The sequence below is a fragment of the Diadema setosum genome, chromosome 16 (assembly GCF_964275005.1).
Source record: "Diadema setosum chromosome 16, eeDiaSeto1, whole genome shotgun sequence".
In the NCBI taxonomy this organism is placed as follows: domain Eukaryota; kingdom Metazoa; phylum Echinodermata; class Echinoidea; order Diadematoida; family Diadematidae; genus Diadema; species Diadema setosum.
This window is the reverse complement of record NC_092700.1, coordinates 5771162-5785258: the sequence shown is the minus strand read 5'-3', so window position 1 is coordinate 5785258 and position 14097 is coordinate 5771162. Positions and strand designations below refer to the sequence as shown.

At 38.0% G+C, this 14097-nt stretch overlaps 1 protein-coding gene across 1 annotated transcript in view; it reads left to right on the top strand.

Annotated features, from left to right (window-relative positions):
* Positions 1–12639, top strand: part of LOC140239461 (uncharacterized) — a 33175-nt gene extending 20536 nt beyond the window's left edge. Inside the window, exons 2-6 of the mRNA XM_072319299.1 lie at positions 1204–1430; positions 2596–2672; positions 6420–6566; positions 11041–11108; positions 12471–12639. Coding sequence (XP_072175400.1) covers positions 1211–1430; positions 2596–2672; positions 6420–6566; positions 11041–11108; positions 12471–12639 — 681 coding nt within the window. The 5' untranslated portion in view covers positions 1204–1210. The remainder of the gene's footprint in view (positions 1–1203; positions 1431–2595; positions 2673–6419; positions 6567–11040; positions 11109–12470) is intronic.
* Positions 12640–14097: the final 1458 nt, after the last annotated feature.

Genomic DNA, 14097 nt, shown 5'->3' with positions numbered 1-14097 from the left:
TGTATGTGTACACTGTACTCTGACAGTTATGAGTCACAGCAGGGATAAAATCTATTTCTATTTCTCAGAAGAGCTACTTGTACAGTGTAATATTTCACTTTGATTCTAGTTCTGTGGTTTGTGACAATCCCCCTGCTTTGGAAGTGCTCAAAACAAGAGCCTTTCCTTTTCCCTTTCCTATTTTTTTTTTTCAGGACTTCTTGTCCTTTAAAGAGAAACATGCACACTGTAATAGTGTATCTGTCAGGCAGATCATCTGATATCCTTCCTTACATGTATATGTGGTAATGGTAGTTTTTATTCAGGAGTGAGTGCACATAGATGGAGTATTCATTGCATAATGAAGAAATGATACACACTGTATGTAGTACCAATGTGGAAATACCACAGCACAATACAATTCAATGTAACAAACTATTTGTGTGTTATTTTCATACCGTAATCAGACCCGAGAACCACTTTATTGGGACAAATGTTGGGAAACACATTCAAAGTCAATACTACAACTAGTGCAGAAAGATTGGTGTTAGGTTTAACACCATGGGTGTAGAATCTGTGTCAATAGAGGACCACACAGACACGTGTAGAAAGTACTAGTACATTGTACGTATATATGTACATTGTATGTTGTGATGGTGTTGAGAGGTGCAGTGTTAATTTGACATTGTAGCTGGTGATATTTTTGACTCTGTGCCGGTGTCAATTCAATGTACATGGTGTTGATATGATATTGCAGATATGTTAATGTCAATAGTACATAACACCCAATCAGTGTCCATGACGAGACCACACCAACCTGGTGTACTGGTCAGTTTCCAGTAAGGGACGTTTTTTAAGTTCTCAGTTCCTGGGTGAGAGAGAAAGAAAGACAGAATGGGGTGCATTGTACATGCAGACTGATTTCATCATCAATAGATTATCATAAGATTTGACTTTGTTCTGTAAAAATTATGTCCACAAAATTATGAACACAATGGACAGAACTTGGAGGGAAGGGATTCCTGACATGCTCTTCAAAACTTCTGATTTCTCTTTGACCACTGGTCAAAGCAAATCAGATGGGTTTTTCTGTAAGATGTGGGTAATAAGTTATAGTTTCATACCCTAAAATTGTATTTTGGATTGATTCAAGATTTTCAAAGTTATCGTTGCAGTGAGTCCCGTTGTATTTTGTATTTTTTTTTTTTTACCCGAATCCTGCAGAGGCATTATGGAGGGATCTCAAATGGCAGCCTACAGTCCTGTCACCACGACGATAACAGCTGACGGGGAGAATGGAGTAGCTCAGGATGGAGTTCGTCATAAAGGGGGTGCAGGAGCAGCCAATCGCAGAACGCTCATCGTGGTTGCCATAGTAGTTCTTGTCATCCTCACCATCATCATCATTGCTGTCGCGGTCGCCGTCACAAAGCGCTCAGCAGAATCATCATGTAAGATTGTGTTTTCAGTATTCCCTATGTTACTACATTCTATAAGTACTGTATACGCCAAATATTTTGCGAGGTTTTTCTTTTCTGTATTTCGTGCGTCAGGTGCTATTAGTGATAAAAGACACATGATAATAATGACTCTGATTCAAATTTTTATGTGATGCACACATAAACTACATTTCTCCGTTTAGTACAGTACTCCACAATCGTAAATTTAACCACTCGCAAAATCGTCGGAAAGTACCAATTTGCGAAAATGTACACTTGCTAATGGCGTATACAGTACCCAATTATGGATTTCTTTGACCAGTCAACATATGGTACCCTACAAAACGTGATGATAACGCGGAAATGTACGAATTTCGGCTCACTCACTCGTACTAATTTAGAGTATTTTGTCAAGTCCTCAGTTTGTTAGTATATATGTAAATCGTTATCTATAAGGCCGTCACTATATCTTGATTAGAATTGTAAGATTAAATAACTAAAAGATGACAAGCATTCCATGTTTTGAAAGCTAAAATACAAAAATTTTCAGCTTGCTCGCTACACTCGCTCGCAAAAATTTTTATCAAAATCAATTGCATTTTAATAAATCACCCTCAAAAGACCCCTTTTAAGTGCTTGAAAAGCATATCATGTGGACTTTTTTTTTTTTTTTAAAGTCCCTACCAGGATGGGATTGGGGTTGAACACTTTTTCAGAAATAAGGGGCGCAATTTTTGGGCTTGCCCGGGCGGCATTTTCCCTAGATACGCCACTTGTTAGGTCCCATCCGAGGGACACATACATTGTACAGCATGTACAATTATCCTATCAGTGAACTTGATAAAATGACATCATGGGAATAATGGTCTCAATATATTGAACTCAAAATTACACGGCCATTTTATTACCAGACTTGTATGCATTTTCCAGCAGAAAAGTCCAGTTGGAACTTGATGCAATAGGTTGATTTGATGTAATTTGGACTACTGAAAGGGTCAAAGGTCACAAGGGAAGCTAGATGATCTGTACCTGGTTATTTTGGCATTGCATCACAATTGTTTGGGTACAAGAGTACATGTATTGTTGACCACACAATGTAGTCAAATTGCTTTAGATTTTTCTTGTTTGTTTGTTTGTTTGTTTATGGTAAAGTTTGGAGCTTCTTTCTTTTTCTTAGCCCCTGCAGTTACGCTAAACACCACTATGGCTACACCTACGTCCATGAAAGGAACTACACGTATGACAACAAAAATGGTAAGTTGAATAAAAAAGAAGAATTATGACAGACAGGACTTACAGGACAAGTCCGCCTTCATAGACATATTTGTGGATTGAGTGAATGCAGCGACATTTATAATAGAACGCATCAGTGAGGATTCGAGGAAAATCGGGCAATCCATTCTAACGTCATGAATTTATGAAGTTTTTGCTCAGTTATTGCTGGATAAGAAGACTACTACAGCATGTGATGTCACATGTGTACAAAACGATATAAAGAAAATATAATAAGATTCAAGATATTTTCGTTTTCTCCTACTGTATGATAAAAGAACACTTGATTTGCCTCCGTCAGACTGCAGGGAGAATAATATTACACTTATTATGTTGGTGACATATTGAGGAAATGTGTACTTTCAGAGAAAACACATTAAATTTTGTGAAATTCTCTTTACTTTTCTTGTATCATTCTACCCATGTGACATCAAACACTGCTGTAGTCTTCTCATCCAGCAGTGACTGGGCATATACTTTAAAATTCATAACTTTTGAATGGATTGTCCGATTTTCCCTAAATTTCTCTGATGTGTTCCACCCTGTGACATTCACTCAATCCACATGACATAAAACACCTCAACTGCCACTTCTTCTCTACAAACCGATATTGATAAAGCGCAATCAATAACAAACTGTACGTTGAGGGTGTTCATTTCTGTCATGCATCTGTCACCCTTGGAGGTAGTGGAGGCATTATTATTGTAGGAGGGGTTGTCTGTCAATCTATTCATCCCACATCTCATAATCACGTTATCAGGAAAAGAAAAATGGTGTCCAATGCACTGTTTTGGTACCATGCCCAGGTATTGCAAAACTGTATGTAACAAGTGTCTGTGTGTGGTAATCACATTTTGTATAAAGTCCATCGAGGCGAAAGTTCATTGAACTCTTTGTGATTTTTTTTTTTTTTACTTTATACTTTGTTTTATAGGAATGTTGTGAATTGTAGAGGTAATTGATATAAACTATTTCAAATGAAATGGTAGTGGTGGAAGATCCCATTAAAGAATAAATATTCCAGTCTGTAATTCAAGAAAGAAAGATCAATGTTGATCTAGGACATATAAACTTATGTGCAGGGTAGAAATGAATCAAAGATTGCCTGCACGAACATGGTAGGGATGAAGAGTCAAGGTCAAAATTAATAGAACTCTTCTTGAAAAGGTCATTCTCAAGCACATTCTCACAACTGTAGCTAGGAATGTTCAGTGCAAAGTGTTGTAAGAAGCTACAGGTATTTGTACTGTATACGCCATACAGTATATAGGCCTACAACTGTACTGTATGGCGAGTCTAAATTTTCTCAAATTGAGACTTCCTGACAAGTTTGCGAGAGGTTAAAGTCGCAATTGTGGAGTCCTACATGTATACTGAACGGAGAAATGTATGTATACAATACATTGCATTCATGTCAGGATCAGATTCAATATTTTCCCATGTTTTTAATTTTGCGAATATCAGCTGACTCACAAAATTCGCGGAAATAAAAACCTCACGAAATATTCACCGTATACAGTAATCGCTAGTGAAGGTCAAAAGATACCAATATGAATTTTAAAAACTCACAATTACATTGCATATCTATATTTTTATCGTGTGTATGTACACACCTGCATAGCCAAGGGGGCGGTCACTCCCCCCCCCCCCCCCAAGATTTAGAAGGCGACATAAGAAAATAAATGAATAAAAAAGATAAGAAAAGTCAAGTTTGTGAATGTTCTCAGTCATCCAGGTAAATAATCTCATGAACTATATCAGTAAATTTAGTCAACTGGACTTACCTGTAGCTTGGAGTAGCGACGTTCCGAAAGTTCCTGACCCTGTTACGGGTCAACAACCAATTGCTGCCAAAGATCAGTCATCCTGATGAAACGTGCCGGAGAGGATGTGAAGTGTCGCTACTCTAAATTACAAGTTAGTCCAGTTGTCTAGATTTACTATAAATATAGTTTATACTTTAGGAAAGTAAAGTTGTTGGTAATATGCATGTGAAGCAGCTCCCTTCAACCTATTCTAAAGTAATTGTCCAAATATTTCACCCAAAGTATGCACCAGATCATTGAATTTCAATTTGCAAAATCCAAAATCTCTCTTGCTTGGGAGGGGGATACCCCCTTCCACACCCTCCCCCTCTTTGCCCCTTTCCCTACCTTTAGTACACTTTTCCGATTGACATATAGAATTCTGAATAATTCGAAGTTCCCTCATGTGCAATTGGGGAATATACCCTTTTCTTGCTCAGTTCTCTCTTCCCACCTCCCTGCTCAGTTCACTTTCATATCAGATTTAGTACAATTTTTAGACATTTTCCCTAATATTTCATCAAATATGCGTATACCCCATACATTGTAATAATAATGATAATAATGATAATACAGGGTACTTATAATGTGCCAATTCTATGTAACTAATGTGCTCAAGGCGTACTATTTCAATTTCAATTTCAAAAATACAGAAGCTCCCTCATATGGGAAGGGTGGGAATAGCCCTCTCCCAAGCCTTCCACCTCCTTGCCCCCCCCCCCCCCCCCAAGCATAGACTATGGCTACACTTTGAAGATTGAGAATTTTCCAAATACAATGTATGCCACAAAATGTGTGCACCAGATCGTTTTTATAACTGCAATCACTTCAAAATCTCCCACGTGTGGGAGAGGGAATAGGACTTACCCTCTCCAACATCCATGTACTTTGTCTCCATCCATAGACTTGCTACACTTCTCTGATTGACAATTTCCAGATATTCCAACAAAAATGTGTGCCAGATCATTCAATTTCAGTTTTAAAAGTGAAAAATCTCCTGCAAATACATTGTATGGGGGGGTTATCTCCCACCCTTCCATTGCTTGGTCCCCTCTATAGACCTAATATTACACTTTAGGGAATGACAATTTCCTATTAAATTTTCAATTTATAAAAGTGTGCATCATATTGCTTTATTTTGATTCTAAAATTGCAAAAGCTCTGTCAAGTGTGTGTGTGTGTGTGGGGGGGGGGGGGGGGGGGAGTATCACCCTCCCCCTCTACCTCATAAGACCTTTTGTACAGTGATGATGCACATAAGTGGAATAAGCCCTGAGATTCCATGATTTAGCTATCATCTGAATACGTCCAATTTATGTTCCTTACTATTTTTTGGTGGAAAAAAAAAATTCTTTCTTCCACAGTTTGCACTACATTCTGTAGATTGCTGAATATCGGGTCTAAAAATGTGAACACACCCTCATGTGGGAAGAGGAATACCCCCCTCCTACCCCTTCCTTTTTCTATTTGACTGCTTTAAACAGACAGTGTTCGTGATATTCATTGTAAGAATAAATGCAAGAAATTCAGTTAAATGATATCCTTCTTTTTTTTTTTTGTAAATTGTTGTATAATAATCTACATCAAAATACTGTTTTGTTACTTAAACCAGTGGGACTGTTTCCAGATGATAAAATATGCTAAAACATGCATCAAATTGCACCATCTACAACATCAAAATGCAAAAAGTTATTACTGCGGGGGAGGGGACACCCCCCGACCCCCACCGAGAGAAAAGCCATGTTTATCCCCTGTCTGTAGTAGCCATCTGTCTATAGCAGCCACATGACATTTTTCGTCTCCCTCGGGTGGCCGCTATAGACAGGTTTGACTGTACTTTGTTTTAATTATGTGTCATGGTCTAATACCTCATGCACCTCATTCATCATTTTTCCTCCCTTGGGTGTGTCCTCTCTGATACCAGACCACCACACCCACACCCATGACTACAACCCTCGGACCCCCTGGGCACTTCACGGGTAGAATTGTGCTGGATCAGACGTACCAGAATGCCTATGATGATAATCTATCCCCAGAATATACGGACCTCATGAATGGATTCATTGCGGCGGTAAGTTGTGCCCTCCACTGTGCTATTTTTTCTTTTCTCTCTCTCTCTCTCTGTTCCCAATACCTACAAGTTTGGATAATAGTTACAGGAATTCCCAAATATCCTCTTCTCCCTTTTTTGTAATGAATGATAGATTCACTTTAAAGGACAAGTTCACCTTCATAGACATGTGAGTTGAGTGAATGCAGCCATATTAGTAGAACACATCAATGAGAGTTTGAGGAAAATAGGACAATCCGTTCAAAAGTTATGATTTTTTGAAGTTTCTGCTCAGTTACGGCTGGTTGAGAAGACTACTATAGCTTGTAATGTCATAGGAGTACAACTTTATAAAGAAAGTATAAAGAAAATTCAAGATATTCTCACTTTTCTCACATAATAAAAGAACACTCGACTTCTCTCTTTCAGAAGTCAGGGGGAATAATATTACCCCTAACATAAGTCAGTAACAAGTCAAGGAAATGTGCACTTTATTCAAAAAGTCAAGTTTTGTGAAATTCTCTTTTTATTTTCCTTATATCGTTGTACGCATGTGACATCATACACTGTAGTAGTCTTCTCCTCCAGCAGTGATTGCACAGATATTTTAAAAATTCATAACTTTTGAACCGATTGTCGGATTTTCCCCAAACTTTCACTGATGTGTTCTACTTGCATTGTTGCCTTCACTCAATCCACATGTATATAAAGGTGAACTTGTCCTTTAAAAGGGAATACAAGACTTGTTAAAACATTTTATTTTTGTCTGAAAAAATAGTATACCATTCAAGCTCAACAGTTAAAGGGAACCAAAACCCAAAAGAAATGTGTGTTGAGTGAAAGCAGCAACATTAGCAGAGAATTTCATTGAAAGTTTGAGGAAAATCAGACAATCAATGCAAAAGTTATGAATTTTTGAAGTTTTGGTGTTGAAACCGCTGGATGAGGAGACTACTAGAGGTTATGACGTTGTGTGTGGACATCAATATAAAAAAAAAAAATAGTAAAGAGAATTCAACAGGCATTCAATTTGCTAGCATAATACGAGTACAAATGACTAAACCGCTTTCAGAAAGCAGCAGGAATAATCACTACCCTTGAACTTTGTCAGTACAGTGCACTCCCAATATAACGAAATGCTCGGGACCGGCAGTTTTCTTTCGTTTTAACGAAATTTCGTTACAACCGAACAAATACAATATGTGACCCTGCACCTCAAAACAAACAAAAAGTCGCCAGACATGAATTTTTAGTTCAGACCATATTCTGAAAGAGCAGACTTTAAGCTTTAAAATGATGTATAACTCAAATCAAATGGACTCTCCTAACCTATCTAAATATTGGAAAGAAAGCACAAACTCAGGAAAAGTGTGAACTGAGAAAAGAGGCTCTGAAGTACAGTGTCTATTCAAGCGCTTAATCTTTACCAAACCATGCTGGCTGTGCGATGAATGGGACAAAAAACAGGAAGTAAACCACCAGAGTAACAACAACGAAGGGATTATCAGATTAAACTGAAATTAAGCATGCCTCATTAACACATTCTGTCCATAATTAATGCCAACTTTCAAAGCAGTAGCACTATCCTTTCAAAAGTTATTAGAGTTGAAAGTGAAGAGTGTGGACAAGGTTTTTCAGAAATGAAAAAGGGATTCTAAAGACACACCTAATCACATCATTCTACCAAAAATGTTCCAGATAAACTGCTAAAAACACACACTTTCCTGCCCGTTTTATGATACCAAATTTTAGCATAATGTAAAAGAAGACCCGCTCTTTCAGAAAATATGAAAAAGTCAAGTTCGGCTAGGTTGACTCTTTTCACTTTAGTCCTCACGCAAAATCAGTGTGTGCGACTTTATGTTCGTTTTGAGGTGCACGGTCATATATAACGAAAACAAACAAACCACGCATATATCATATAATGTTTGTTAAATACTCATCATACACTGGAAAGCTACAGTGAGGTGGGATGCTACCTTTTTAATTTTATTGAATATTACACTTAAAAGAGAACATATAATTTTTTTTTTGTATTGTCACATTGAAAGTGACAATGCGCTATCCCAACCATTCGTTTTTTAGCTCACCTGAGCCAAAGGCTCAAGTGAGCTATTGCGATCGCCCTTCGTCCGGCGTCCGTCGTGCGTCGTGTGTCGTCCGTCGTGCGTAAACTTTTTACATTTTCATCTTCTTCTTGAAAACTCCAAGACCGATTTTCATTAAACTTGGCAAGTAGCATCCCTAGGGCGTTAGGAACTCAATTTGTTAAAATGGGCACCATGCCCCACCCACGGGGCGGCCCAAACCCCCCAAAATTAAGGAATGTGTAAAAATCTTCTCTAGAACCACAAGTTAATACTATGAGTTAGTACGTTGATGACTGTAGTTTCAAGTTTGTTCATGGCAGAATCAGGGGTGCCCCCCTTGGGACCCAGGGGAGGGGGGTGGGGAGGGGTCCTAATGGGGCCTAAATTATACATTTTCATCTTCTTCTTGAGAACCCCATGACCAATTTTCACCAAACTTGGCAGGTAGCATCCCTAGGGGGTTAGGATCTCAATTTGTTAAAATGGGCACCATGCCCCACCCAGTGGCCCCAGGGGGGCCCAAACCCCCCAAAATGAAGGAATCTCTAAAATCGAACTCTAGAATCAGAAGTTATAGAGCTATTAAAGATAATACTATGAGTGAGTACATTAATGACTGTAGTTTCAAGTTTGTTCATAGCAAATCCAGGGGTGCCCCTCTTGGGGGCAGGGGGGGGGGGGGAGGGGGGTTGGGAAGGTCCAAATGGGGGCCTGAATTGTACATTTTCATCTTCTTCCTGAAAACCTCATGATGGATTTTCGTCAAACTTGGCAGGTAGCATCCCTAGGGGGTCAGGATCTAAATTTATCAAAATGGGCACCATGCCCCACCCAGAGGGCCCCAGGGGGCCCCAGTCCCCCTAAGTTAAGGAATCTTAAAAAAGTTTGGGCCCTGATTGTACATTTTCATCTTCTGATTGAGAATGCCTGGTCAAATTTTAGTAGAGCTGTGAATAATTTAGATTAGTGACTGCGTGAAAGGTGAACTTGCGATACTCAGGTGAGCGCTAGACCCGCGGGTCTCTTGTTTACAAAAGTTTGTTACTTCAAAGGCTCTGTATTCTGAAGTTTTGCCATTCCCGGGTTTCCGAAGGTTTGTTCATTTGAATCTTCGCTCTTCTGAAGATTCGTTATTCCGAAAGTTCATAATTTAGATATTATAAATATATTGTTCTTTTTTCCGAAGGTTCTTTGATCGGAAAATGAAATGATGTTCGTCATTTGAAGGTTTTTACATCATAAAATAAGAAAAGTTCACTTTCCTGAAGGTTCGTTGTTTGGAAGGTTTTTCAATCCAAACATGAAAATAAAAGGTTCGTTATTCCGAAGAAGGTTTGTTAATCACAAAAATGGGAAAGGTTAGTTATTTTGAAGTTTCGGTTATCTTTTAAAGACGATTATAAGGTTTGCATTTCCTAAGTTTTGTTATAGTGGAGTCACCTTTTTCACTTTTGGATTAACAAAACGTTTTTTTTTTAATGTTCCGATTAACGAACGTTTGGAATTCCTATATCACTCGGATTAACGAACTGTCGTTATAAGAACCCTATTTCATTGTCGGATTAACAAACCTTATGAACAACGAACCTGTGGTATAACGCCAACATGTTCGTAATAACAAACTCTATTAGGCCTACAATTGTACATTTCCGAACTAAACGGACATCGAGGTGTATCAGACCCTTTTTTTTTTCTTTTTCTTTTTTTTAGTAAGAGCCTTCGGAACAATAAAACCAACCTTATTCAATTTCAGATTATTATATTACAATAACGCAAGTTACGGTGCTAACACACAGTACAGATATAATTGAATCGTTCGCCCATAGATGCTGGAAATGCTTGTTCCGCTCTGCATTTACGAAAGCGATCCGCACTTCGTTATAACGGAGCACATTTCTTTTGTTTTTCTTTGTCGGTGGTGCTCGAAAAAGACTTCGTTATGTTGAAAATTTCGCTATAACCGTGTTCGTTATAAGCGACTTTTTTACCATAGACTTATGTGGCAATAATTTTGGGACCAGAAGTTTTACTTCGTTATAACGAAATTTCGTTATAACCGTGTTCGTTATAACGGGAGTGCACTGTATCAAGTTGATGCAATGTGAAATTTTAATTATAAAAGAATTTTTGTAGAATACTCTTTGTGTTTCCCTTATAAAGTGCTGTAATTGTTGTCCACACATGACGCCATGAATTCTAGTAGTCTCCTCATCCAGTGATTACAACACCAAATTCTATACAAATTAATAACTTCTGCGTCGATTGTCCAATTTTCCTTAACTTTCACTGATCAGTGTGTTCTACTAATGTTGAGCTGCTTTCACTCGATAAACATTGCACTTTGGATTTGGGTTTCCTTTAACAAATTTTTATTTTGATTCACGCCTTTGTTTTGCTGCATACAGATGGATCGGCACTTCAGCCAGCCTAGGTATCAACCCTTCTACTCAGGCACAGCAGTTGAATACTTTCTGTAAGTCATTCCATAGTTCATGTTTTATTGTCTTTGAAAAGGCAAAGAAATTACTTCTTAATGCAATGCAGAATCTAAAATGTGTATTGAAGTGTCAATTGATATTGTAAAGCACATACAAAATAGTGACAATTTATTAAAGTGAGACACACAAATGATATGGAATTATATTTGTTTAATAGTATAGAAATGATGCGCAGGACAAAGTGGATCAGTTAGAATTGGATGCGCGAGTTTAACTTTGGAAATGTTTCAACCCACGTGCGCAGCGAGTGGGTTTTAAACTGTTCCAAAGTTAAACAAGAGCGTCCAATTCCCACTGATCCACAGAATTGTCTCGTGCATTATTTGTGTTATAAAATGAGCCTGTAAATTCATGAAATATACAACCATTTTCCCCATCATGCTTCCAGTACATCTACAAGTATAGGTACTGGACTTGAACCATGCATTTGGATTTTACTGGACGCATGGCTCAGTGTGGATCAGTAAAAATCAATGCATGGCAATTGACCTATCAAGTTGCAGAGATTCTATGTATAAATATAAATAATTTATAATGCAAAATGAGAAATGTATTTAAAGGGATCGTATAGTTTTGGTTCAGACCTAATTTCAGGTTTCTAACATTTTTTTTTTAAGAGATAATGAGAAACCTCATGAAATATGAAAGAACATGTAATTCCATGAGGAATTCAACATTTATTTGATGAAAATCGGTTTTGAAATGGCTGGGATATCCCAAACAGAGCGATTCTAATAAAGTGTGGGACCCATACATTTTTTTATGATCGCTTTGTTTTACTGTAATTTTGGATGTTTCAGTCACACCAAACCCGATTTTTATCAAATAAACTTTGAATTCCTTGTAGTTATGTCATTAAGTGTTTTCTTGGTATCTTGCAAAAAGTTAAAAGCCCAATTCTCATCTTCACTAATACTGTACCATCCCTTTAATCCTATCCTGAGAAATTTTCAAGTAAAAGGTATTTGTAGTACATGTAGAAAAACCACCAAACTGAGCTAGTGTGTTTTTACATGTATACATGTACATCTGTTGCTTATCCGTTATTTTTTATTTTTTTTTAATCCAGCTGTAAAGTGCCAGAAATTTTTGAAGTAGAATACAATTTTGTTTGATGTTGTTCAATACTTCAACAAATATTCAACTTGTAAAAAGAGGACTGAACGTTAAAATAAAATTCAGGAATTTTGTCTCTATGGAAATTGAAGATCATACCTGTGGCAGGATATACATATTCATGTAGTATGAAAAGATGGATGCATTCCAGATAGCTGCCTGCTGAAGTTGATCAGCCCTAGTCCTTTGTTTATTTTGGTGTTTCTCTATTAAACTTCCAGGAGTAACACTTTGGATGGCACACGAAGTCCACCAGTTACCGAGGTGAACTTCAGGACGACTGTACATCACATCGGGAAGGGACTGCCGGAATCCCTGAACAATACCACACCCCTAATGCCATACACGATCCTCCGCACTCAGATCTCACCTGAACAGACTGGTGCCTAATGAGGGCGCTTGTTACCTTCTGAATGATATTGTGGGCTGGTGTTTGACGAAACACTGCAGAACACAGTTGTTTTTTTTCCTGTTTGTATGTATTCATACAAAACAGGATATGACTTTCTGAATATATCGAACGTGCCCCCATTCTCAACATAGTCATTAATGTTGTCATTATGGAAGCTGATGTTTTGTTTTTTTTCCCTTCTTCTCAAATCTTTGTTCATAGTAGGTATTTTCTTTCTGTCCTAAGGGTTCTCTGCCCCATGATTATCTATGTGTGATGGATACCAGTGGGTAACAGGTGTTCATATTGTTATTATCATATTGTGCTTTGCCTCTCCAACAGCAAGTTTGATTTTCACCCCTCTTTCTCAACCCCCGCCCCATCAGGCCCATAAGTTTGGGGATCAGGGACCCTCCTGTTTGCCAGCAGCCCCCCCTCCCCCCCCCCCCCCCCCCAGCAGAAAAAAAAATAAATGAAATGGAGAAATAAAAAGAAAAAAATGAAAGGGTAAATATACCATCTTTGTGAGCTGATTGTATTGGTACACCAGAAGATTTTGCTGAAACCTTTTTTTTTTGGGGGGGGGGGTTAGTTTTTTTGTGGCACAATAAACAGAAAAAATTGCACGGGAGAGCCTTTTTTATTTTGCTTGTCAGCCGATGAAACCTGGAAATGGCAAGAGAAACAACAAAATTTCATGGGGTAGCCTTCTTTTTTTCTTTGCTTGTCAGCTGATTAAACCCGGAAGTGGGAAGACACTGAACATAAACTTGAACCAAAAAGGTTCACTTTTTCCAATTCTAAACCCTCCCATAAAAATTCTAGTTATGGGCCTACCCTTCCCTCTCCTCCTTCCCCCAAATAAAAGAAATGAAAAAAAATGACTGCACGACATGAGATATGTGCAATATCGACATTTCATTTGATACGTATAAAATGACAATTTGTCAGATCATGTATGGCTTAATGAATAGAGGAACTTGCCATAGATTCTTTGATGTGATTTGAAATTATGAAGTTGATTTGTGAAGCTGTTGATATTGGGTGTGGAGTCAGAGTCTGTCTCCAATCACACTGGGTTGAGTCTTTAGGTACCTCATCTTCCCTCCCTCAACATTTAAGAGGCTGCTTCTCAGTGAGATGCTGAGAGATCAGTTCAGTCTTGGAAGAATATGGTGCTCAGAAAGTCCTGCAGTCAACAGAGTTTGACGGTAGCTTTTGTGTTTTTGTTAAAATTTCACAGTTTAAATAAGATTTGTTTTCTTTTATGTAGAAGACTTTTTTGTGTGTGTCTTTGGTTTGTTGTTGCTGTTTTTGTTACCTGGCATTGTTACAAGGAAGTTGCACTCTAGTGCGGTGTGCAAACATGGGCCAGAATACTCAAAGATTGTTTAAATCCGGTGTACAGATTATGTAAATGTTGATTGTGTAAATATGTGTGACACCATACAATGTTT